This window comes from Pteropus medius, unplaced genomic scaffold, assembly GCF_902729225.1.
Source record: "Pteropus medius unplaced genomic scaffold, Ma_sr-lr_union100, whole genome shotgun sequence".
In the NCBI taxonomy this organism is placed as follows: Eukaryota; Metazoa; Chordata; class Mammalia; order Chiroptera; family Pteropodidae; genus Pteropus; species Pteropus medius.
Window position 1 is genome coordinate 25,713,246 of NW_024344378.1, and position 23,652 is coordinate 25,736,897.

At 33.8% G+C, this 23,652-nt stretch overlaps 1 protein-coding gene across 2 annotated transcripts in view; it reads right to left on the minus strand.

The window, feature by feature from the left end:
* EXOC6 (exocyst complex component 6) overlaps window positions 1-23,652 on the minus strand; it is a 170,036-nt gene that overhangs the window by 58,886 nt on the left and 87,498 nt on the right. For both annotated transcript variants that reach the window (XM_039871724.1, XM_039871722.1), the window contains exon 18: window positions 2,539-2,718. In XM_039871724.1, the coding sequence (XP_039727658.1) occupies window positions 2,539-2,718 (180 nt within the window). The remainder of the gene's footprint in view (window positions 1-2,538; window positions 2,719-23,652) is intronic.

Below are 23,652 nucleotides of genomic sequence, written 5' to 3' on the forward strand. Positions count from 1 at the left end.
CAATTGTCTCACTCATCCAACCCTGGAGATAGAGGTATTCAAGTGGAAAATTCTGGTGATCCTCCAAATCCTACAGATTTCTACTGCTGTCACAAATGAAGCAGAAAAGTGAAAATGACAAAGTTCTTTCCCTGGGTTCCATCAAAACCATTATTACCCATTAATTTTTATTGTTCTCCTACCTTGTGAGCAGAGAACAAAATTCTATTGGGTGGATTATAACTTTTCTGGTACCAATATTACTTTTACTGGGTAATGCGGTCAGCAAATGCACATCAACACTGTCTTTGAAAGAGAAAAAAATTCTTTCACAACAACGGTAGGGACTGACAAAAACTAAACATGCAGTAAAGCCAACAGTGGAGTTTTAAACTAAAAGTGTTCAATGTTAAGTACTTTTTAGGGTTGAAGGATAAGAGAGACGCCTTTACCCCACAGAATCTACTTCTGTGTCCAATTGCAGTATTGGCCAATACTTGAACTATATGAAAGAGTGGCCCTTGGTTTCACAGCTCCCACTGACTCTCACTCACGGCAGTGTTTCTGAACACAGCCAAAGCCTCCATACTTACTTAACTCCTCATGTCTATTAGCGGGATAGCTAGTTCTGCTTAAGATGACCTGGGACTGAACATGATAAATATCTTCTGAAGCTTCTTTGAGGGTGGAAGGTGTTCAGAACTGGCCCCTCTCTCTATTTGGGTCGAAGGTAAACTTGAAACTAATGAATCATTTTTAGCTTAAAATGTTTAAATAAAAATGGTAGCTTATATAAATAATGCCATGTGTTGCTTAAAAAATATACATTTAATAACATTGCCTCTGTTCTTACTTGAAATAAAACTATTTAGATGAACATTTTACACAATTTCAGGATTTCAGAGAATACACTAAGTCCTGATATAATTATCAACTTTGGCTAAAATTTACCATAGTCAATAATTTAACATTTTTGCTTAGAGATTATGCTAATAGTTCATCCCCTAAATAGGAGTACACTGTTGTTAGGACTATTTTCTCTTTTCCTAACTGTGAACTATAATTCTCTTTTTATTTGATCATGCCCTATATTTATTGTTGAATTTGTTGATCTACACTGTCTAAAAATTTATTTCCTTTATAGAAAAACCCACATTAGATGACATAAAAATTCAAAATAGCACATGAATACTCACTAAAACTATAGATTCTATGCGTGATTTAGTTAGGCCAGGAGAGACTCAAGACTATGTCACCAGAATCTGTCCTACAAGAAAGTATGATTTCTCTCTAGATATCAGCCTCTGAGATGAGGCATTTACCCCAAATACTTTTAACATAAACCCTCTATTAATCTTACCACAGTTATGCACAAAATCCCTACCCATCACCTGGTGCCAACCTGTGAAGTAGATATTGCAACATAAAAACATAATGGGCATATCTGTATACAAGTGCATGCACATGTACATGTTTATTATTGAGGATGGCTGGAAGTATGGAGATTTATATTGACAACAAAATGAATTCGAATTTATTCCATAAGTATTTAATGTGTATTATATGAGGAATACTTTTTAAGAAATCAGTTGATATAAAAATTAAATATATATACAGGTTCCCTTTTTCAACTTAAGGACAGCAATTAGGAATATCATTCCAGGGTAAGTTTCTAAAAGTTCTTTGGCATACATTCATGATTAAAATCTTTTTAAGAAATTTTTCTATTTTTTAGCAACATTTTCCTTCAACTATTCTAATCAGCCCTTTGGAACAACTCTTGACAAAGAAAGAGAATAACATTTTTTTTTTTCCCATCTTAAACAAGGGGGATGGTTGGAAGCAGTTGGATAGGCTCCAAATTAAATACTTTATTTTTGTGTTGAGATATGGCTTATCATGAGATAAAAGGATCTATAAATTTTTTCCTATTTTATGTGTACAAAAACTACTCCATCCATGTTTTAACCATAGTTCTATTATTTCTGAATATACCTAATGATAACATGTACGTCCCACCATAATTGCTTTGGCTTTTGCACTCTTCATCTGAAGAATCCAATGTTTCAGCCTATTCATACCCAAATGTCCCTGCTATATCTGTTTTTTAATGTTTCATCATTACATTGTTCAAAATGTAGATGCGCTATGACTATATATCAGAATGGAATAATGTTCCTATTTTACTTTTAATCTCTGGCCTAAAAATATCCAATCATTTCTTGGCTTTTTCTACCTGGAAAAGCCACTGACTATACTGACTTTTATAAAAACTACTCTTATTAGAGTTTATTTCTGTTTAAGTCTACACTGTCAAATTCATGATTTTATTTTTGTTTTGGTGGAAAGTTGTAGTTATTTTGGTTAAAAAGTAAAAAAAATGAAAACTTCAAATAACTAAGTTGTGATTCTTTACAAATTGATTTACGATATTGAAAATAAAATATTCAAACTATGTAGTTGGTTTTAACAAGTAAACCTCAAACTAAAACTGAATTCTAAAATATACTTTAATAATCAAAATTACAATACAATATTTTGAAAATGTTTTATACTTACAGGCAAATGAGTAAACACTTGAAAGATGCTTCTCAAAAAATTAATAAGATCCATTAAATAACCACTAGCTCTTCCATCTGGCTCAGACATTGTCCAGTCATAATCAGCAAGCTGAACAAATTCATCAATTTTTTGATTAAGTTTGGTATATATTTCTCCTTCTGCTGCATGTCGAGCATCCTGAAAGGACAAAAGAACAACAATCAAAATAAACACAGAAGCAGATGATAAAACAAGTTTTCTTAAAACTCTAAATTTTGTTTTATATCGTTCTAATATTTTAGCATTTTCTAATGTTTTAGTAATTTATTTGAAGTCCAAGAAAACTGTTTTTTTGGTGGCAGTACTCTATTTATTTGACTAGACATCACTTTGTTTTTTATCCAACCTCACTATCTACTTTTTTATCTTTATGTGGTAGGATAATTTGAGTTATTAATTGTAAATTTTTCTCACAGCTCTAAGAAGACCCTTAGGAGAAACAGAATTGGAAAAACAGAAAATGTCAAGAATGCAAAAGTCCACCCCCATCCATTGACTCACTGAGGAAAATTAAGTTGGGACTATCACAGCAGAAATTAAATAGTTGCTGGTGTTTTAAGTTGAATGACGCAAAAGAAGGAGGTAGGTGTGTGAGTGTGTGTGGGGGGGCACGGTGCGGGGAGAGAAGTTAACTTCTCGGAGGAGGAGAAAAGAAATGAAGGGAATGATGTAAAAATAAAAGAGTAAGATCTCCAAATAGTCTCTCCTCCATAAAAGCAATCAGAAAACAAGCAAAAATTGTCAAAAATCAACTTTTCCAGTACTCTGGAAATTAACTTAAAACTTACAGCAATCCAGTCAGCATTTACTAAAAAATTTTAAAATAACAGCTGAATCTTGGTAAAAAAAACAAGCTTTGTGGCATTTTAATGTGCCTTATTTCCATTCTCTCTCCCCTGGTTCAGCTCTGCAATACCCTTAAAAATCAACATCCTACAATTATGGTGAAAGTCAGCAGCCTGTCAGCCAACAAAGGGGGCAGAACGGGGTTGAAGCACATTCAAAGCCATATTTCCAGAGAATTATCATTATTTGACCTATCTGGTAGTTCCCTGGACAAACTCAGCTGCAGGGATGTCTTTATATGACCTAAATTTGGGCTTGTCCAGTACAAAAAGCCTTTTCCCTGGAAGCATTTGCTGAAAACAGTTAGATGTAATTATTTAACATAGAATGCCTTAGGCGGTGCATAACAGGGCACATAATAAGCTAATCAAAGGGCTTAAACAAAAACCTGAGGAATGAGAAGTCAATAGATGGTTTTGAAAAGCTCTCAAACATTCCTTGAAATCAAGAAGGCCATGTACACGTGTAGGCTGTGCACAGGCTCAGGAAAGACCTGAGAAGGCTCTAAGTTCTCATTTATGGCTGACCTTGAAGCTCTGTGCAAGCAGGAAGTAAAAGTTAAAGCAGAGTTGTCAAATGCCTGAGCCCCGAAGCATGCCCCAATACACACATTGAGAGTCCCTCAGCAGACTGAGAAAAGTACTGGTTTCAACCTTTTAAGGAAATCTGCATCCAATCATTAGTTGGCCATTAAGCTAACCAAGCAGAGACTTCAGTGTCTACACCTGACAAAGAATACAGACTTTATAGAATTCAGGAAAGTAACAAACGAACCACCACCAGGAATACAACAACAAACCCTGGAGAGAGAAGAGTATCTGATTTCCTGAGTTGTCACATTATTTTAAATGTTTTCAACAAAAATTTACAAGTCACACAAGGAAATGAGAAAGTATGACCCATACACAGGGAGAAAAAAAAAATCAATAGAAATTGTCCCTGAGGAAGCCGAAACATTGGACTGATAGGACAAAGACTTTAAACCAGCTATTTAAAACATGTCCAAGAACTAAAGGAAACCATGTCTAAAGAACTAAACAAAAAAATGAAAACAATGCCTCACAAAATACAGAATATAAAGAGACAGAAATTTAAAAAAGAATTAAAATAGAAATTTTGTAGTTGAAAAGTATAATAAATGAAATGAAAAAAATCACTATGGGGGTCAAAAGCAGCTTTGAGCAGACAGAAGACAAAGGAGATATGATCAACAATATAAACCAACTAAATCTAACAGACATCTACAGAACACCTTACTCAACAACAGAAGGCTATGCATTATTCTGAAGTGAACATGGAACGCTATTCAAAATAGAGCACATTAGGCCACAAAACAAGCCTTAAAAGGACTGAAGTCATACAAAGTATGTTCTCCAACCACAATGGAACAAAACTAGAAATAACAAGGATATTTGGAAAAGTCACTGCTATGTAGAAATTGAACAATAGATTCCAATAAATAACCAATGGGTCAAAGAAGAAATCATGATCAAAATCAGAAAATACTTTGAGATAAATGAAAACAAAACACAATAGCAAAACTCATGGGATGCAGAAAAAGCATTGCTTAGAGAGAAATTCATAGCTACACATGCCTATGTTATAAAAGAAGAGAGATCTCAAATCAATAACCTAAACTTCCACTTTAAGAAACTAGAAAAAGAAGAAATGATAGCTGGGGTTCTCTCTCACTCTCAGACAGCAGCACTCTGATAGAATGGCATGAGGGAGATTGGAGGACTGAAGACTAGTCATTGTGGCCTTTGGAACGAAGGCAAAAGAGCCCCATGCCTAAGCTTTTCTTTTAAGGGATCGCACAGACTTGGAGAGGGAGCATCTTGAAAGTTAAAACTGGAACAATCTCTGCCTTTTACTCAGGTTTTTTGGACTGCACAATCCCTTGAAATTTTTTGGACCACCTTAAGGAGGGCAGACAACTTGCCACCCTGACTAGTAGAGCCTGATGGCTAGATTTAATTTGATGGGGTTGGGGAGTGGGGAGGTGGCAATGTGATATTTCTGGCAAATCTAATACTTATTTAGGTTCTTACTTTAACTAAGAAGAGACCGAAGTATCACTCACCATTATTAGTCACATATTACGTTTGAATACAACTTAACGTAATACATGATTTATATCGTGTCTATGTATAAGAGCACGGTAAAGACACTGAGATGAGTAAAACAGCTCCTACCCTAAAGGATCTCACAATCCAGGGAGAGATACAATATAACAAAACATTATATGACTGCTGCTATATTAGAGATTTAACAAAGCATCCTAAGTAAACAAAGGAAATAATTACTGCTAATTTGATAAAAAGCTTTGTAGAGGGGATATCATTTGAGTTGTAACTTTAAAAAGTATAATCATAAAAAGTATGACCAGTACAATCAAAATACTCTTACTTAGGTATTTTGGTTTGTATGACTTAAGAAATTTTCAAAAAAACAGTGTAAAAGAAGGTAAACATGATTGATCAAAATACTGTATATCATATTCACATTTTGAAGCTTCTTTTGACTCCCTCTCCAATTTTCACAATGTCTAACTACTTACTACTTACTGCCATATTGGGCTGAAGAAAGCCAACTACTACTACTATCTTTCCATTTGCATGCCTGCCTTCACAGTTAGGATTGAAACAGCAATTCCAAGAAAAAATTTTCTTCTCTCCCTACTCAGAGGTCTAACACAAATGTGAAAGATAATGAAAACTCTCAACAGTGTCTGTCTTCAACTATATAAGAAAGTAAACATTACTTTAGATTAAAAAGGAACTTAAGATGTTATTAATTGAAATGTTAATGAAGCATTAAATATGACAGTAGCAAAATGACTTTTGGCTCAAAATAAAGTTGCTTATAGCACTGTTAACTATTAGTGTTTCTCTATTAAAATCTCTAATATAATACAATTCTCAGAAAAATCTTTAAGGTTGAGAAGCATAATATTAATTTTATCAATCACTTATGAACAACTATAAATTTGGCACTCTGAGCAATGTAGACAGAAAATGTCCACTAAAATATAAGCAACATTAAGGCAGGAAGTTTGGTCTGTTTTTGTTCACTGATGTATCCCCAGTACCTAGAACAGTGCTTCCAACAGAATAGGCAATAGATGAATACTTGTCAAAAAAATTTTTTTAAATCATTACTGTCTTAAAGAAGTTTATGACCTACTTGGAATAGAAAAGTGCACAAATAAAATAATCACAAAATGAGTAAATATTAACAAATTAGTACTGACTACATGTGTAGTAAATGTGTAGCGAAAAAGGAGAAATCATGTGGACTGGAAAGAAGGTTTATGTCACTTGCCGTTCCAGTTACTATTGTTAATTAACAAACTACCCTCCTCCCAAATCTTAGTGACTTAAAATAACAAGCATTTTATTATGTTCATAGGTTCTATGTGTTACAAATACAAACAGGGAATAGTGGGGATGACTCTGCTCCACTGTATCTGGGACCTCAGCTGCGAACGAGACTCAACAGCTGGAGATTAGAATCATCTGGAGGTTTCTCCACTCACATGTCTGGCACCTGGGATGGGTAGCCTCTTCATGCACCTTGGCTTCCTCAGAGCATGGTGGCTACAGGGTACCTGGACTTCTTACATGGCAGCTGAGGCCTCTGAGTATGTGTTCCATGCTTGCAATAAGGTAGAAGTGACATTGCCTTTTTTGTCCTGGCCTCAGAGTTTCACAACTTTATTTTCACTATATTATATTGGTTAAAGCAGTCATCAACCTGCCCAGATTCAAGGGGAGGGGACATAGATCTCCACTTCTCACTTAGAGAAGTGTCGAGGAATCCATGGCCGTTTAAAAAAATCACTATCCTGGTAATAATGAACAGTGGAGAAATGACCCATAAAGAATACAAGCCAGAAGTTTGAGAAAATAGGAAGGGGTTTGATTTCCACTATTTCATTTATCTTTATATCTTGAGCAAATACTTAATTTTTATAAATCCTGGTTTTTCTCATCTGTGAAAAGAGAACCATCACTATCTCAGAGGGCTGTTTTGAGCTTTTGAGCATTACACAAACTTTTATAATTAACATAAAGTACTCTAACAGTACTAAGCACCCAGTAAGTGCTCAAAAAAATATTTATTTCCTTACACCCATTAGTGTTGGGTACCTAGCAATGCTCAATAAATGTTTACTTAGTGAACTGTAAGAAAACAATCAGTATGTCAGAATTCCAAGCCATCCAATTTGTCCAAATTAGCTTACCTTCCTGTAGTTATTTGCATGTAAGGGCGAAAAAAATTGGGTATTAAACATTCACAGAATGTTTTTTTAAAACATGAAACAGTAGTGAAAAGGGGATCATATTGAATGTGCATTAGACATGGTAGTAATATATGTCTCTTTAACCTCCCTAACAGAATCAGGGGCAGATACCTAAGTTTGCAAATGCTTATGGCCATCACACCCCCTAATGATACCGCTTATTTGCCAATTTCTCAAAGAAATATAAAAATGTATATTTATCACTTTGTATTTTGCCCCAGTGTTCATCATCAGTCCCTTCTATTTCACTACCTTTACTAGATCTAAGCAGATGAATATAGGTCACTATAGAAATGAAATTAAACTGCAATTCCAGAAGGCAACCAGATAAGGGAGGCCTAAAGATCAGAACCATATACTTATCCCATAATATTTAACCTACTTCCCTTCTATGACCAGGCAAAGAAACTTTGGAGTCTGGTTGCTTTAACTCTCTACTAAATTCTCTAGCTGCACTCAGACTGCTTTATATGGTTTCTCTTGCTTTTCTGGGTTGCCTCTGATGTAAGCAGGAAGGGAAAGAATGCCTCTCCTACAAACTCACAGAACTAAAATACTTTGGTGAAATTTAAGATGTCTTAAAAAAATAACTATTCTTTTACGATTCTAATTTAAATCCATTTTTAAAATGAATGCTATATTTAATTCCTCCTTTTTACTATATTGAATTTTGTTAGAAAGAAGAGTTATTTCAGATTTTCTTGAACTTTTAAAATAAGTATGGGACAATTAAAACATTAACCAAAAATTGAGAGAGGGAGAGGGACCAAATATCTAAAAATTTTGAAGTGATAAAACAAACACTGTATTATTTATCTGGAGGAAGAAAAATTATAAAAACGATGATGATGAAACCATTCACATTATAGTCAAATGAAGTCATTAAAATTATATGCTTTCTGGATAGTGATTCAAAAGTCACTAATTTTCTGAAAAGGAACCAAGCAAAATAAAGAGAAAAACAACAATTTATTAATTTTTGTTAGAGCACTGCTGATTAATCTTTCCTGAGATGACACCAAGAGCAGGTTCCACCTTTCCCATAAACTATCCAGGGTAAGGTAACTTTCCACAACATATTAAACAAAATTTTGGGGAAGGGTAGTTTATATTTTTGAAGTTTATTGACATTTTCCATAGGCTATAATAGTAACCAAAGAAATCTAAGGGAATCAGTGGCTATGCTGTGTGAAAAAAATTTCAGACAGCCTTTCTAGGCAGAAAAATATTTTGAAGTCAACACTTGAAAGATCTTTGCTAAGGATTCTGCTTATTTTATAATTCAGACAAATATAATCATTAGAAAAAAAATATGTGCATGAACTGTATGAACTGACTCACTACATTCTATTTTTAAAGAAATTGGAACAAAAAGACAAAACATTTTCATTCTAACTTTTCCTATATTCATATACAAAGGTACATTTCTAAGGTACGTATACAAAGAAATTTCTAAAAAAGATTTTGAACTATAATTTAGAGACGGTTAAGAAATTAGTTTGGAATTCTTGAGTTCTACTACAGTTGAAACCAAATACTCTCAATCCTTATGACCTCATCAGAAAGTCAGAAACATATGAACTAAGTCCTAAATTAAATGTTTAAAGGTTCAGTTTATAAACAAAGCAATTAATTCTTCCTTCATTAAAAACAAACAAAAAACAGTGCCCTCTGGAGGCAGAAATGTATCTAGCATAACTGGCTTACTTTATTAATATGTTTAAGAATTAAACGATGCTGTAATATTAGTGGTTCTCAACCACAGGTGTGCAACAGAACCACCTAAGAAACTTAAAAAAAAAAAAATACACATGCGCAAACTTCACCCTAAACCTCCTAGACCATGAGCATGTGTCTTTTAAATAAAAGCTAACTAGTAACAGCTAAACATTTTAGTAAACATCTATGATTTACTGTCTATTATCAATTCCGCCTTCTTAGGACAGCCCCCAAACACATTTTGGAAACCCACTCTGCCCCCATTCACAGCTCCATTTGGTCTGCATAAAATACCACCTATACCTAGTTCCAAGGATGGATCCTGATGAGATCAATTAGCAATTATCATTATCTTATCCTAAGGAGTTCCATAGCACCTAGTGGAAAATATGCCCTCTTCCTTCAGATGACAGTGCATGAGGATATGAGGTTTGACACTGTGACCAAGCAGCCATTCTGTGGCTAGAAGGAGAGCATCTATAGCTGCTGGGCCACCATGTGTAGTCTAAAGATGAGGTCAAAATTATATAAAGCAGAGATGAAAGATGGAGGAACTCTGGGTCCTTGGTGACATCTCAGCCGTTGGTTTCAGCCTCACATGAAATCTGCCCTATTCTTGGACTTTCCAATTACACTATAATAATTTTCCTTTTTTATTTAGGACATTTTAATTTGTTTTTTTCTATCAATTCTTGTCAATTGGCCTTGATTAATATAAGTATGCTAATGGCCTTGATTAATATAAGTATCTTAGTTGAAACATTTTATTGAACAGTCTAGAAAAAAGGTTACATTTAATATTACTCACTTGGAGCAAGGGGAACATTTCTATGACATTTTTCTGAGCATTAAAAATCTAAGTGGGAGATGAAGTTGGAACTGTCAAAACTAAGGTATACTCTAGCTAATTTCTTCCTACTCTAATTCAAGAAATAATGCTTCAATTATCTACTATCTTGATCTAGGAATTTCTAAAGGTAATAACATACAGCATCCAACTCATTACCCAGTGTCACTGTTGACACTATAGACAGAGCAGGGAAAATTAAACACAGGAACCTACTAATTTGTTATGCTAGGGTAATGGGTGTGATAGGAGCAATTAAAAAGAAATAAATCGAAGATTAACTCCAGATTTTCCAGTAAAAGAGGCAAGAAAAATGGTGGTACAGTAGTCCCCGCTAATTGGTGGTCTTCCTATTCCAAGATCCCCCTCAGTGGATGTCTGAAAGCATGGAGAGTACAGAACCCTATATATATTGTTTTTAGTATATACGTGCATGTGCGTGTGTGCGTGTGCATACGTATGTACATACATACATATATACATACAAACATACATACATACATTTTTCACTTAAAGGAAGCATTTTACAGCTTCTTTTTGGCAGATCAGAACTGCAAGCATCACTATTCTTGTGCTTTGGGGCCATTACTAACTAAAATAAAGGTACTTGAATACAAGCACTGTGATTCTGTAAGAGACAACCGATCTGATAACCAAGTGAGCTGCTAAGTGACAAACAGGAGCGTAGTGCACACAGTGTGGAGACGCTGGACAAAGGGATGATTCATGTCCCAGATGGGATGGAAGGGGATGGCATAAGACTTCATCGTGTTATTCAGGACAACGTGCAATTTGAAATGTATAAATTGTTCATTTCTGGAATTTTCCATTTAATATATTTGGACCAGGGTTGACCGAGGATAACCGAAAACACAGAAAGCAAAACCGAGGATAAGGGGGAATTACTGCACCAACATAAAAAAGTAGATAGGAAGAGAAGCCAATTTAAGAATTACAATTTTTTATTTAGCTACTTTAGACATCAGTGTGACAATCAAGAAAAGTTGTTTTATGTTTGGTACATAAAACCAATCAAAACATAAAAGAAATTTCCTTGCTTATGCTTCAAATTAATTTAGTGAAATGGCTACTTTTCACAAGATTTTTTTCATTATATTACTGTGATTCAAAAAAAAAGTTGTAGGTTTTAGGATATATGCTATGTCTTATACAAATATCCAAATGCCTTCAGGTCCAGGCAGGTAACATGAATGAGTATGGCAGGCAAGATGATTGTGGCAGGCAGTATGATTGTAAAGCATAAATCTCATCTAAAGATATTCAAATTCAAAATGCTACAAAACCAAATCAAATTATTACATACTGTAGTTGTTTATTTGCAGTTATCTGCCCTTTTAGGTTAAAAAACCCTACTGCTTAAGAACCAATCCACATCTTTTCCTCAGCAACTAGCACAGAACGATAGAAATATATTTCTGCTCAAAAAACATCATTTAATGTATCCTCCCAGGCCAAAACTATCAGTATCAAAAAAAAGTTCCAACCAATTATTACTTTGTTCACAGAAATGTCTTTTGAAATAATCAAAGCCTTACTTTAGACAAAACAAAATATTTCATTTATTGTTCCTGATCAAAGTAGCCTGTCCTAGAAAACCTAAACCCCTCATACAGCCACTTGTTAGCTACACCACTTCTAGTGATACACAGGAAAAGGCAATATAGATTTTGAGCTACAATCAGTCTAGAATAATTTAAAATCCAGCTTCTGGGTTATCTAGGATTGTTGTAGGTCATTATGAATTGAACTATTTTCTAATTTTCAAATTACCTAAATTACCTCCTTTTCCTTTTTAAAAGGTGGGTGCTACATTTTAATCTTTCCAGTTTTCAGGGGCTTTTGTACCTCACAAGGGTTAAAGAATGGCTAGGGGCTTTATAATAGCATCTGCCTCTTCTTAGGTAATCTAGGTTGTTGTCTCAGGTTTGCAAATCACCTGATATAAATAGCTTTTTGAAGTATTTGACCATCTCCTTTCCTATTCTATTTCTGCTTTCTACCACCTTTAAAAGAGATACTTGTTATAATTGACTACTGATGATAAATTACAGAAAAACAGAAAGCTGAACACTTTCATGTATCCATGGGGGTTGAGGTAGTCTATAAATTTTGTTGATTTTTTTTCTTATAGAACTGAAAAACGCTTTTGCTTTTTCTGTTAGTTTTTATGTTTTGGCAAAGTAGCACCACTATTATTCACTTTTACGTATAATTGACCTAATTATTCATACTATTAAAAGTATTTAAGTTTTTGCTTTTCTCTGATCTACCTTTTAGGATTTTATATAATTCAAATGCATTTCATCAGCTGCTAGCATAAAACTTGTTTTATGCAGTCTCTCTAATAGGGGAAGATAAGAAGAGAAACTGGTATTAACAGGTAATAAAATAAATGTTACAAGTATTGCTTTTAAAAAATGACCATCATTCTCCACACCCTAGTTATTTTCTAACATGCTGATTATATAATTATTACTATCACACTCTTATTATTCCTGTTTCCCTTTACACTTTCCCTCCATCTTTTTTAACTCAACTCCCAGAGAACAAAAAATTCATCTATCTATCCCCTATAGTTTCAATTAATAAAGTAGTTACTCAAATTTTACAAAATGACAATCAAGTGGGACAATAAGAAATAGTACAAAGGAACACCGCCAATAACACAAAAAACTATACATAAAACATATAAGTAATCAGAAGTTGAAATGTAATTAATCAGTCAATAGTGCTAACACTGCAATAATAAATCAGCTTTATAATGTAAAACAATTTAAAAATAATTTAAATGGGAAATTTAAAAAATTTAAAAAATTTAAAAAATTTAAAAAATTCCTAAAACCTTTCTAATACCTTACTAGTTTTAAACGTATATCAGTCTACAAATTTATCTTTATTACTAAAAATTAAATAAACATAAATTTATTTTACTCATACTGTTACACTTCAGTTATTTGAGTCGCATATGTAGTCAATAATCAGGAAGGAAGCCAAAAATGTCTCTGAGTAGCCAGAAGTGATATTATACTTCACACGCCGAAAAATAAGTTGTGGTAAATCCTATGATAGAATACTATACTAAATTGAAAAAAAAACCAGCTACATGTAACAACACAAATGAAATATCACAAATTATGTTGAAAGTTACACATATAAAAAGATGCACTTTTATGATTCCATATAAAGATGACAAAACAGACAAAACTAATCAGTGCTGTTTAAAGTCAGTACTGAGAGAAAGAAAAGCTAATGACTGGGAAGAGGCATAAAGGAGGCTTCTATAACGCTACCAATGCTTTTTTTTCTTCACCTCATAATTACATAGGTAAGTTCACTTTTTTTTTTCAATTTAAACAGAATTTACTTTTTAGAGCAGGTTCACAGCAAAACTTAGAGAAAGATACAGAGATATCCCATATACCACCCTGCCAGCCCCATTTGCCAGTCTCCTCCACTATCAAAATGATCCACCAGAGTGGTACATTTGTTACAATCAATGAACCTACATCTTTATCACCCAAAGTCCATAGAACCACTAGGGTTCACTCTTGGTATTATACATCCTATGGGTTGGACAAATAAATGTATGATATGTATCCACCATTATAGTATCATACAAAGTAGTTTTCACTGCCCTATAAATCCCCTGTGCTCTATCTATCCATCCCTCCCTATCTATGACCCCCAGTGCATGGCTTCATGTTTTGCCTTTTCCTGATTATCACATACTTGGAATCATATGATATGTAGCCTTTCGGATTGGCTTCTTTCACTTAGTAAAGTATCATTTAAAGTCCTTCTCCTTTTCATGGCTTTATAGTTCATTGCTTTTTAGTGCTAAATAACATTCCATTGTCTAAATGTACCAGTTTTTCCATTTACTTAACTGAGGGACATCTTGATTGTTTACAAGTTTTGGCAATTAAGATTAAAGATGCCATAAAATTATATGTGTAGATTTTTGTGTGGACATAAGTTTTCAGCTCACCTGGGTATATAACAAGGAGTGTAAATGCTAGATCACATGGTAAGAGTACGTTTAGTTTTGTATGAAATTGTTAAACTGTCTTCCAAAGTGGCCGTAACATTTTACATTCCTACCAGCAATGAATGAGAATTCATGTTACTCCATATCCTCGTGAGCATTTGGTGGTGGCAGTATTTTTGATTTTGGCCATCCTAAGAGATATGCAGTGGTATTTCACTGTTAATTTGCAATTCCCTAATAATATATGATGAGAAGCATTTTTTCATATACATATTTGCTACCTGTATATCTTCTTCAGTGAGGTCGTCTGTTCAGGCCTTTTGCCCATTTTTTAATCAAGTTGTCCATTTTCTTATTGTTGGATTTTAAGAGTTCTTTATATGTATAAAACATATAAACATATATGTACATATATGTAAACATATATATACATATATATGTATATATATAAAATCAGTAAAAAACTGGTATGTCCTTTGCAAATATTTCCTCCCAGAATGTGGCTTGTTTTCTCATTCTCTGATGATGTCTTTTGCAGAACATAAGTTTTTAATTTTAACAATGTCCAGTTGATCAATTATTTCTTTCCTGGATCATGATTTTGATATGGTATCTAAAAAGTCATTGCCACCCAAGGTCATACAGATATTCTCTAACGTTAACTTCTAGGAGTTTTATAATTTTTCATTTTACATCTAGATCTCTGATCCACTTTGAGTTTATATTTGTAATTGGTGTAAGGTCTGCATCTAGATTCATTTCTTTGCATGTGAATAACCATTTATCCCAGCACCATTTGTTGAAAAGACTATCTTTGTTCCATTGTATTGCCTTTACTGCTTTGTCAAAGATCAGTTGAATATATTTATGTGGGTCTGTTTCTGGGCTTTCTATTCTGTTCCATTGATCCATGTGTCTATTTTTTGACCGATACCACATTGTCTTTATAACAAATCTTAAAGTCAGATATTATCTGTCCTCTAACTTTGTTCTTCTCCATCCATACTGTGTTGGCTATTTTTGCCTCTCCATATAAACCTTAGAATCAGTCTGTCAATGTCCACAAGACAACTTGCTGAGATTTTGAGGAGGAATGCCTGAAATCTAAAGATCAAGTTGGAAAGAACTAACATTTTGACAATATTGAGTCTTTCTATCCATGAATATGGAATCTCTCCATTTATTTAGCTCTTCTTTGATTTCTTTGATCAGAGTTTTATAGCTTTCCTCATAAAATTCATGTATTTTCTTAGATATCTACTTAAGGTTTCAATTTTGGTGCTAATGTAAATATAACATAATGTAATGTAAATGAGATTGTATTTTTTTATTTCAAATATCACTTGTTTGCTGCTGGCTGTTATGGACATTGTGAGAAGGTGGCCATCTGAAATCCAGAAAGAAAGTCTTCACAAGAAACCAACTATGCTAGCACCTGATCCTGGACTTCTAGCCTCTAGAACTATGAGAAAATTAACTTCTGCTGTTTAAGCCATTTAATCTCTAATTTTGTTATGGAAACCTAAGTAGACTAATATAGATATTGGTACTGAGAGTGGAGTGCTATTGTAACAAATACCTAAAATTAGGGAAACAGCTTTGGATCTGGATAATGGGTAGAGGCTGGAGAATTTTTGAGGTGCATACCAGAAATATGAATGTATTAAGGGCAATGCTGGTGAGGTCTCAGGTGGAAAAGAAGAACATGTTATTGGAACCTGGAAGAAAGGAGATCCTTGTTACAAAGTGGAAAAAAAATACGCCTAAATTATGTGAATGTTCTAGTGTTTTGTAGAAGATAAAACTTGTGAACACTGAAATTGGATATTTAGCTGAGGAGATTTCTAAGCAAAGTGTTGAAGGAGCAGCTTGATTCCTACTGACTGCTTACAGTAAAATGAGAGAAGAGAAAAATGAATTGAATAAGGAATTGTTAAGCAAAAAGGAATCAGAACTTAAAGATTTGAAAAATTCTCAACTTGTCCATGTTACAAAAAATTAGAAAGCATGTTAGCAAAAGAATACTAAGGATGTGGCTGAACTATCACTTGATAAAGAAATTTGGGGATTATACCAGCAGAAACACTGACAGTTTGAATTGAAGAAGACAGAGATAGGACAAAGTAAGTCTGTTGAACTTCTTAGATCCTACAGGACCAGACCACAGAGCTAATGACAACTATGTGCTATTCTTCAAGGAAAGAGAAGAACCATCCCTAAAGTAATTCCGAGATCATCAGGGTTGCCTCCTTGGTTCAAAAACTGAGGCACTGTCTCAGTTTCAACAAGTCAGAAGGCAGCCACCCTGGGAGTGGGAGCCCTCTAAGGCAGAGATGCAGAGGTGCAACCCCACCCCAGGAGTCTAGAAGGTGAAACAACAAATGAAAGAGGATTAGTCTTGAGCTTTAAAATCTAATGAAATTTGCCTTGTTAAGTTTTAGACTTGATTGGAACTCATCATCTCTTCCTTCTTTCTCATTTCCCCCTTTTAGAATGAGATTATGTACCCTATGCCTATTCCACCATTCTATTTCAGAAGCACATAACTTGTCCGGTTTCACAGGTTCACAGCTGAAGACAAATTTTGCCTCGGGATTAATTATACCTGGAATCTCACTCACATATTAGATGATATTTGCATGAAATTTTGGACATGAGACCTTTGAGTTAATGTTGGAACAAGTTAAGATTCTGGGGGTTCTTGGGATTAAATAAGTGTATCTTGAATGCAAAGACATGAATTTTGGGGGCTAGGATCAGAATGTTATAGATTGAATTGTATCCCTCTAAAATTCAAATGTTGAAGCCCTAACACCCAATGTGATAGTATTTGGAGATGAAAACTTTGAAAGATAATTAGATTTAGAAGAGGTCATGAGGATGAGGATCCTCAAGATGGGATTAGCACCCATATAAAAAGAGAAAGACATCAGAGCCTCTCTCTCTGCCACATGAGGACACAACAAGAAGGTGGCCATCCATAAACCGGGAAGATAGTTCTCACCAGAACCCTACCATGGTGGTACTCTGATCTCAAATTTCCAGCAACCAGAACTGTGGGAAAATTAATTTTTGCTGTTTAAGCAACTCAGTCTACGGCATTTTTTAAAATGGCAGCCCGAGTTGATTAATGCACTGGTAAATAAGAATGCTATTGACTTTTGTACATTAACCTTGTATCTGAAACCTTGCCATCGTTGCTAATTAGTTCCAGGAGTTGATTTTTAAAAATTATTCTTTTGGATCTTCTACATAACATGATCATGTTATCTGTAAACAAAGATGGTTTTATTTTTCCCTTCCCAATCAGTATATCATTTATTTCCTTTTCTTGTCTTTTTCCATTATAAAGCTGAAAAGGAATGGTGAAAAGGGACCTCCTTGCCTTGTTCTAGATCTTAGTGGAAAAGCTTCAACACTAAATATGATGTTAGTAGTAGATTTTTTGTAGATATTCTTTATCAGGGTGAGGGAGTTCCTGTCTATTCCTTGGTTTATTGAGTGTTTTTATCATGAATGGGTGTTGAATTTTGTCAAATGTTTTTCTTATATCTATTGATAGAATGTAATCTTTCTTTTTCAGCTTGTTGATGTAATAAATTATATTAATTGATTTTTAAATGATGAACCAGTCTTGCATACCTGGGATAAACCCCATTGGTCATAACATAGAATTCCTTTTGTAAATTGTCGCAGATTCGATTTGATAATATTTTGTTGAGGATTTTTGCATCTATGATCATGAGAGATATTGGCCTGTAGTTTTCTTATCTTTGTCTGGTTTTCGTATTAGGGTAATGCTGGCCTTGTAGAATGAATTCAAAAGTACTCCCTCTGCTTCTACCTGAAAGAGGCTAGAGACCTGGTACAATTTCTTTGTTAAATGTTTAATAGAATTCACCAGTGAACCCACGTGGGCCTGGTGTTTTCTGTTTTGGAAGATTATTAATTATTGATACAAAGATGTAGGTCTATTCAGATTATCTATTTCTTCTTGTATGAGTTGGCAGATTGTGTCTTTCAAGGAATCGGTTCATTTCATCTAGGTTATCAAATCCATGGGCAGAGTTAGTAACACTTTTGTTCCTTGATTCACATGTTAATTAGAAGTGTGCTGTTTAATCTACAAATATTTTGGAATTTTCCAGCTTTGTTGTGTAATTGATCTCTTGTTTAATTTCACTGAACTCTGAGAGCACTCTATGGTATCTATTCTTTTAAATTTGTTAAGATGTGTTTCATGCCCCAGAATGGGGTCTTTCTTGGTTAATGTGCCATTTGAGCTTAAGAAAGTATGTTCTGTTATTGTCGAAAGAGTCTATAGATGTTGACGAGATCCAGCTGATGAAAGGTATTGAGTTCAATTATGTCTTCATTGAGTTTCTGTCTGCTGGATCTGTCTGTTTCTAATAAAGGGGTACTGAAGTCTGCAACTAAACAGTGGATTCATCCATATCTTCTTGAAGTTCTATTAGTTTTTGCTTCATGTATTTGACTTTCTGTTGTCAGGCACATGCACATTAAAAATTGTTATATCTTCTTGGAGAACTGACCCCTTTTTCATTATGTAATGCCCTTCTCTTTATCCCTGATAACTCTGTTCTGAAGTCTGCTCTGCCTGAAATAGAGCCACTCTCACTTTTTTGATTAATGTTAACATGGAATATCTTTCTCCATCACTTACTTTTAATCTTTATATTAAAACTGGGTTTTTGAAACAACATATAGTTGGATATTGTTTTATTGATCTGCTCTGACAACCTGTCCTTTAACTGGTGTTTTTAGACCATTGATGTTTAAAGTAATTATTGATATACTGAATTAATATCTTTCATGTTTGTTAATGTTTTCTATTTGTTGCACTTGTTCTTTGTTCCTATTTTTGGGTTCTACTCTTTTTCTGCCTTTTGTGATAACTGAGCATGTGTATGATTCCATTTTCTTTCCTTTCTTAGCATATCAATTATACTTCTTTACATTTTTCAGTGGTTACCCTAGACTTTCTAATATATATTTATAATTATTCCAAGTCCATTTCCAAATAACATACCATTTCATGGGTAGAAAGAGTATCTTGTAATAACAAAATAATACTAATTCCTCCCTCCCAAGCCTTGTGTCATTGCTGTCATTAATTTCTTATAGACATATATAAGCATATATATGTGAAAGCATACATAGTAGAATACATTGTTGCTATTATTTTGAACACATCATAATCTATTAGATGAATTAAGAAAGATAAAAGTTATTTTACCTTCTCTGATACTTTCTCCAGTGCCCTTCCTTTCTTTGTGTAGATCCAAGTTTCTGACCTATGTCATTTTCTTTATCTCTGAAAAAAGTTCTTTTAATATTTCTTGCAAGGCAGATCTACTGGCAATAAATTTCCTCAATTTTTGTTTGTTGAGAAAGTATATTCCTCCTTCACTTTTGAAGGGTAATTTCACAGGACATAAAATTCTAGGTTGGTGGGTGTTTTTCTCTTGACACTTTAAGTATTTCATTCTATTCTCTTCTCGCTTACATGGTTAACGAAGACAAGTCAGATATAATTCTTATCTTTGTTATTCTAGGTATCTTTTCCTAAGGCTTCTTTCAGGATTTTATCTTTAATTTTCTGCAGTTTTTATATGGTAGGCCTACGTGTAGCTATTTTGGCATCTATTCTGTGTTCTCTAAGCTTTCTGAATACATGGCTTAATGCCTGACATTAATTTGGAGAAATTTTCAGTCATTGCATCAAATATTGCTTCTGTTCCTTTCTCTCTTTTCTCCCCTAATATTCCCACTGCATGTATGCTGTACCTTTTGTAGTTGTCCCATAGTTCTTGGATATTCTGTATATATTTTTTTCAGTGCTTCTTTCCTGTTTTTCTGTTTTGGAAAAATAGTTCCTATTGACATATCCCCAAGCTCAGAGATTCTTTTCTCAGCTGTGTCCAGTATACTAAGTCCATCAAAGACATTCTTCATTTCTGTTAGTGTTTTTGATCTCTAGCATTTTCTTTATTCTTTCTTAGATTTTCCATTTCTCTGCTTACATTATGATCTGCTCTTTCATGTTTTCTACTTTATCCATTAAAGTCCTCGGTATATTAATCATAGTCTTTTTTTTAATTCCTGGTCTGATGATTCCAATATCCCTGACATATCTGAATCTCATTCTGAATCTCATTCTAACACTCTATTCAAACTGCGTTTCTTCCTTTCAGTCTGGCTCCCTCTGAAGTTTTAACTTTCAGACTTATCCACACTGAGTCTTCAGCAATTCCTCAAGTACAGATTAGGTTTTCCTACCACAGGCAGTGGTTCCTGCAGAGGTTTCTGCTCCATTAAGTTGTAATTCTCTGTATCTGCCTGTCTCTCCAATTTTGGGGGCAGTAGTTTGCCCTATGATTGTACTTCTCTGACAAATTAAAGAAGGGTTGTTGATTTTTCAGTTTTCTCAATTTTTTACTTGTTAACATAGAGTGACAACTTCCAAGCTCTTTACCTGCCAGACTAGAAACCAAAGTCTGTGTTCACTTTTTAAAAATATATCGAGCTATATATATATATTTATAATCTGTTCACTTATAAGTTGTACATATTTATATGTATATGTAATACTTTAATAAAAAAGACTTTTTTAAAAGTCCAAGTACCTTGTCCTTCCTCCATAGGAAAACAATTTCAAGCCCTTAATCAAAGATAATTTACCACTGTCACATTAGCTATAATTCTAAAAAACCTTTGTTACGTAGTCATTAACAGATTTAAAAATGGCAAACTAGAAAAAGAATCAGAAGCATATTTCTTCTTGGCACTTACAGTTGTAATAACTTCCAGGACTCAAAAGAAAAGGACTCTTCAGAGTGGCAGGTTGGAAAAGCTTCATCGAGCAAAGTTAAAGCGCTCTGATGCCAAAGAGAAAAAACTGGGTCATTTCTTTACTATACAGATTAAAAAGGGAATGGTATTCCCATTTTTCCCTCTATTCTGATGCAAATCTGTTCAGTTGGAAGTCTTATATTAATAGCTTCAAGTAGCTCTCAGTGTGGGTCCAGGTTAATTTCAAAAAGGCTGAGGTACTGCTTGAGGGCAGGAACTACTTAATTTACCTCTTTATCACTCACAGATTTAGCAAAATGAAAAGTACAAGCTAATAAGACAGTCTGTATATTTCATAAAATAAATATGATATGAATCAAGCACTCTGTGTGTCATGTGATTTTTGGAGGGGAAACAAAAGGAGGTGTAGGTAAAAGGATCCTAGGAATATGTTTGGTAGAGTCATCGAACTGAAAAAATTAGGCTAAGAGGTTAACTAAACAATCCATGCTAATGTCTGTAATCAAGACTGTACTTTAACCAGCTCTTAGAAAGAGGCAACATGACTGACTATTCACTATGAATGGAAATTTCCCCATCTCCCTCAGTAATTCACTTTAATACTGATTTTACAATCCTTGATCTTGAATTGCTTCCTCATATCATAGTTATGACAAATTCCTCCTGAAATAGACCAAAGGTAGAACTGAAGAATACTTGACCTTCAGATACTGAGCTTGAAACAGCTCTTGTTCACCTATCATAAAACAAAAAGGGTTTCCTGAGTTCTATGTAAAAATAAAACAAAAGAACTAACAACAACAAAAAACAAGGGTGCTCTATGATTTATAAAGGCTGAACTTCATTTCCTGATTTCCAAGAAAACTCAAGAGGTATTATATGGCAATTGTAGTTTCAACTAAATAGCTAAACTTAAGGAATCGGTGGAATGATGGACCAATGCTAACATTTCTAAATGTTCCCTCCCAAAAGGCAGATTTTGAGAAGTACAGTTCCAAGATCCCTTACTCTAAGAGCATCATGTTCCAGTATCTTTGGTTTTTTGAGTTATAACTAATGAGAAAATTGTGTGAAGATCCCTAGCTACACCAGAGGTCAAGGCAATTCATGTTTTAATCAGAGTACAGAGTAAGCCTATTAAACTTAACATTAACAGTTAAATATGCTTACAACTCCAGTCCTTAGTACATCCCTTCTTGACAGTGTATGAGTAACACATGGACATAAGGACAGAGAGCAATAAAGAAAAAGAAGAATAACTGTATAAAATCTAATATAAAAGCAAAGAATCAATTTGTCCTTGGATAAGTATCCAAAAACGTGTGGAGTTTCCTCCTATGTTACGGTACTTATCACACCATATTGTCAAGTATCTTTTTATAGTTTTTTCTTCTATGAGCTTCTTGAGGGCAGGGATACATTTTTATATTCCAGCACCTAGAAGAGTGCTCAGAACATAGATGATGTACAACAAACGAAACTGTGCTAAGCAACCCCTTTAATTTTCATAATAATTGTATAAGGTAGGTAATATATTGGTACTTTTATAAATAATAAAACTGGGAATCACTCAAATTAAAGAATGTGCCAAAGTCACATAGCAGTGCAACTCCAGAGTATACACCCTTAATTACCATACTATACTATCTGGATAAATGAACACCTGCTTTGTTCCACTTCAGTCTCGGTTTTCAAAAAACTAATTTTATTTATCTGCTCACTCAGATATTATCTGCATTTGTGCCTTCTGTATCAGGATGACTACATGAGCTCAATAATTACCAGAGAAATATAAGATGTGGGAGCCAGGCAGATGATTTTAGGAACTAAGCGTCATTTCTAAACTTTCAAAGTCTGGTTACTATTAACATTAATTAATTTATTTATAAATATAAGTATACTGAATTTTTTAATTATAAATGATTATACTATAATTTTAGAAGACAAATTGGATAATTTATAATATAGCAAGAATAGAAAGATGAGAATTCTTTTTAATAGAAAACTTAGGGCTATGAGCTTAAACTGGCAAGCTTCTTTTACAGATAAAGGATCAGTAAGTAGTTTATATTAGTTTAGCAAAATATTCAATGCAAAAGGATTTATATTACTATATTATGCCGGTGTCGCACCTATATGACCCCAAGTCAATAAAATAATAAGTTTATAAAACAAACATGAAATTATTTAATCTTCCATTCTGCTTAAAACAACCATTAATTAATCTTTCAGTATATCTCAGAGTATTATACAAACAGAAATCTTCTGTTCAGATAAAAGTAGGACTTTTAATAATGTATAACAAGATGGTACTTTCTTTCATATCAGACCCAATAAAGGATGTAAGGCAAATCTTACACTTATCTAATCGTCTTATTTATAATTTCCAAACATACACACGTATACACATTACACAAAAAATTAATTATTGAACTGTCAGACATTAATGGAAATCCAGTGAGATTGATTCAGTACTACTGTTAAGTTTTCAAAACATGAACAAAATGTAAT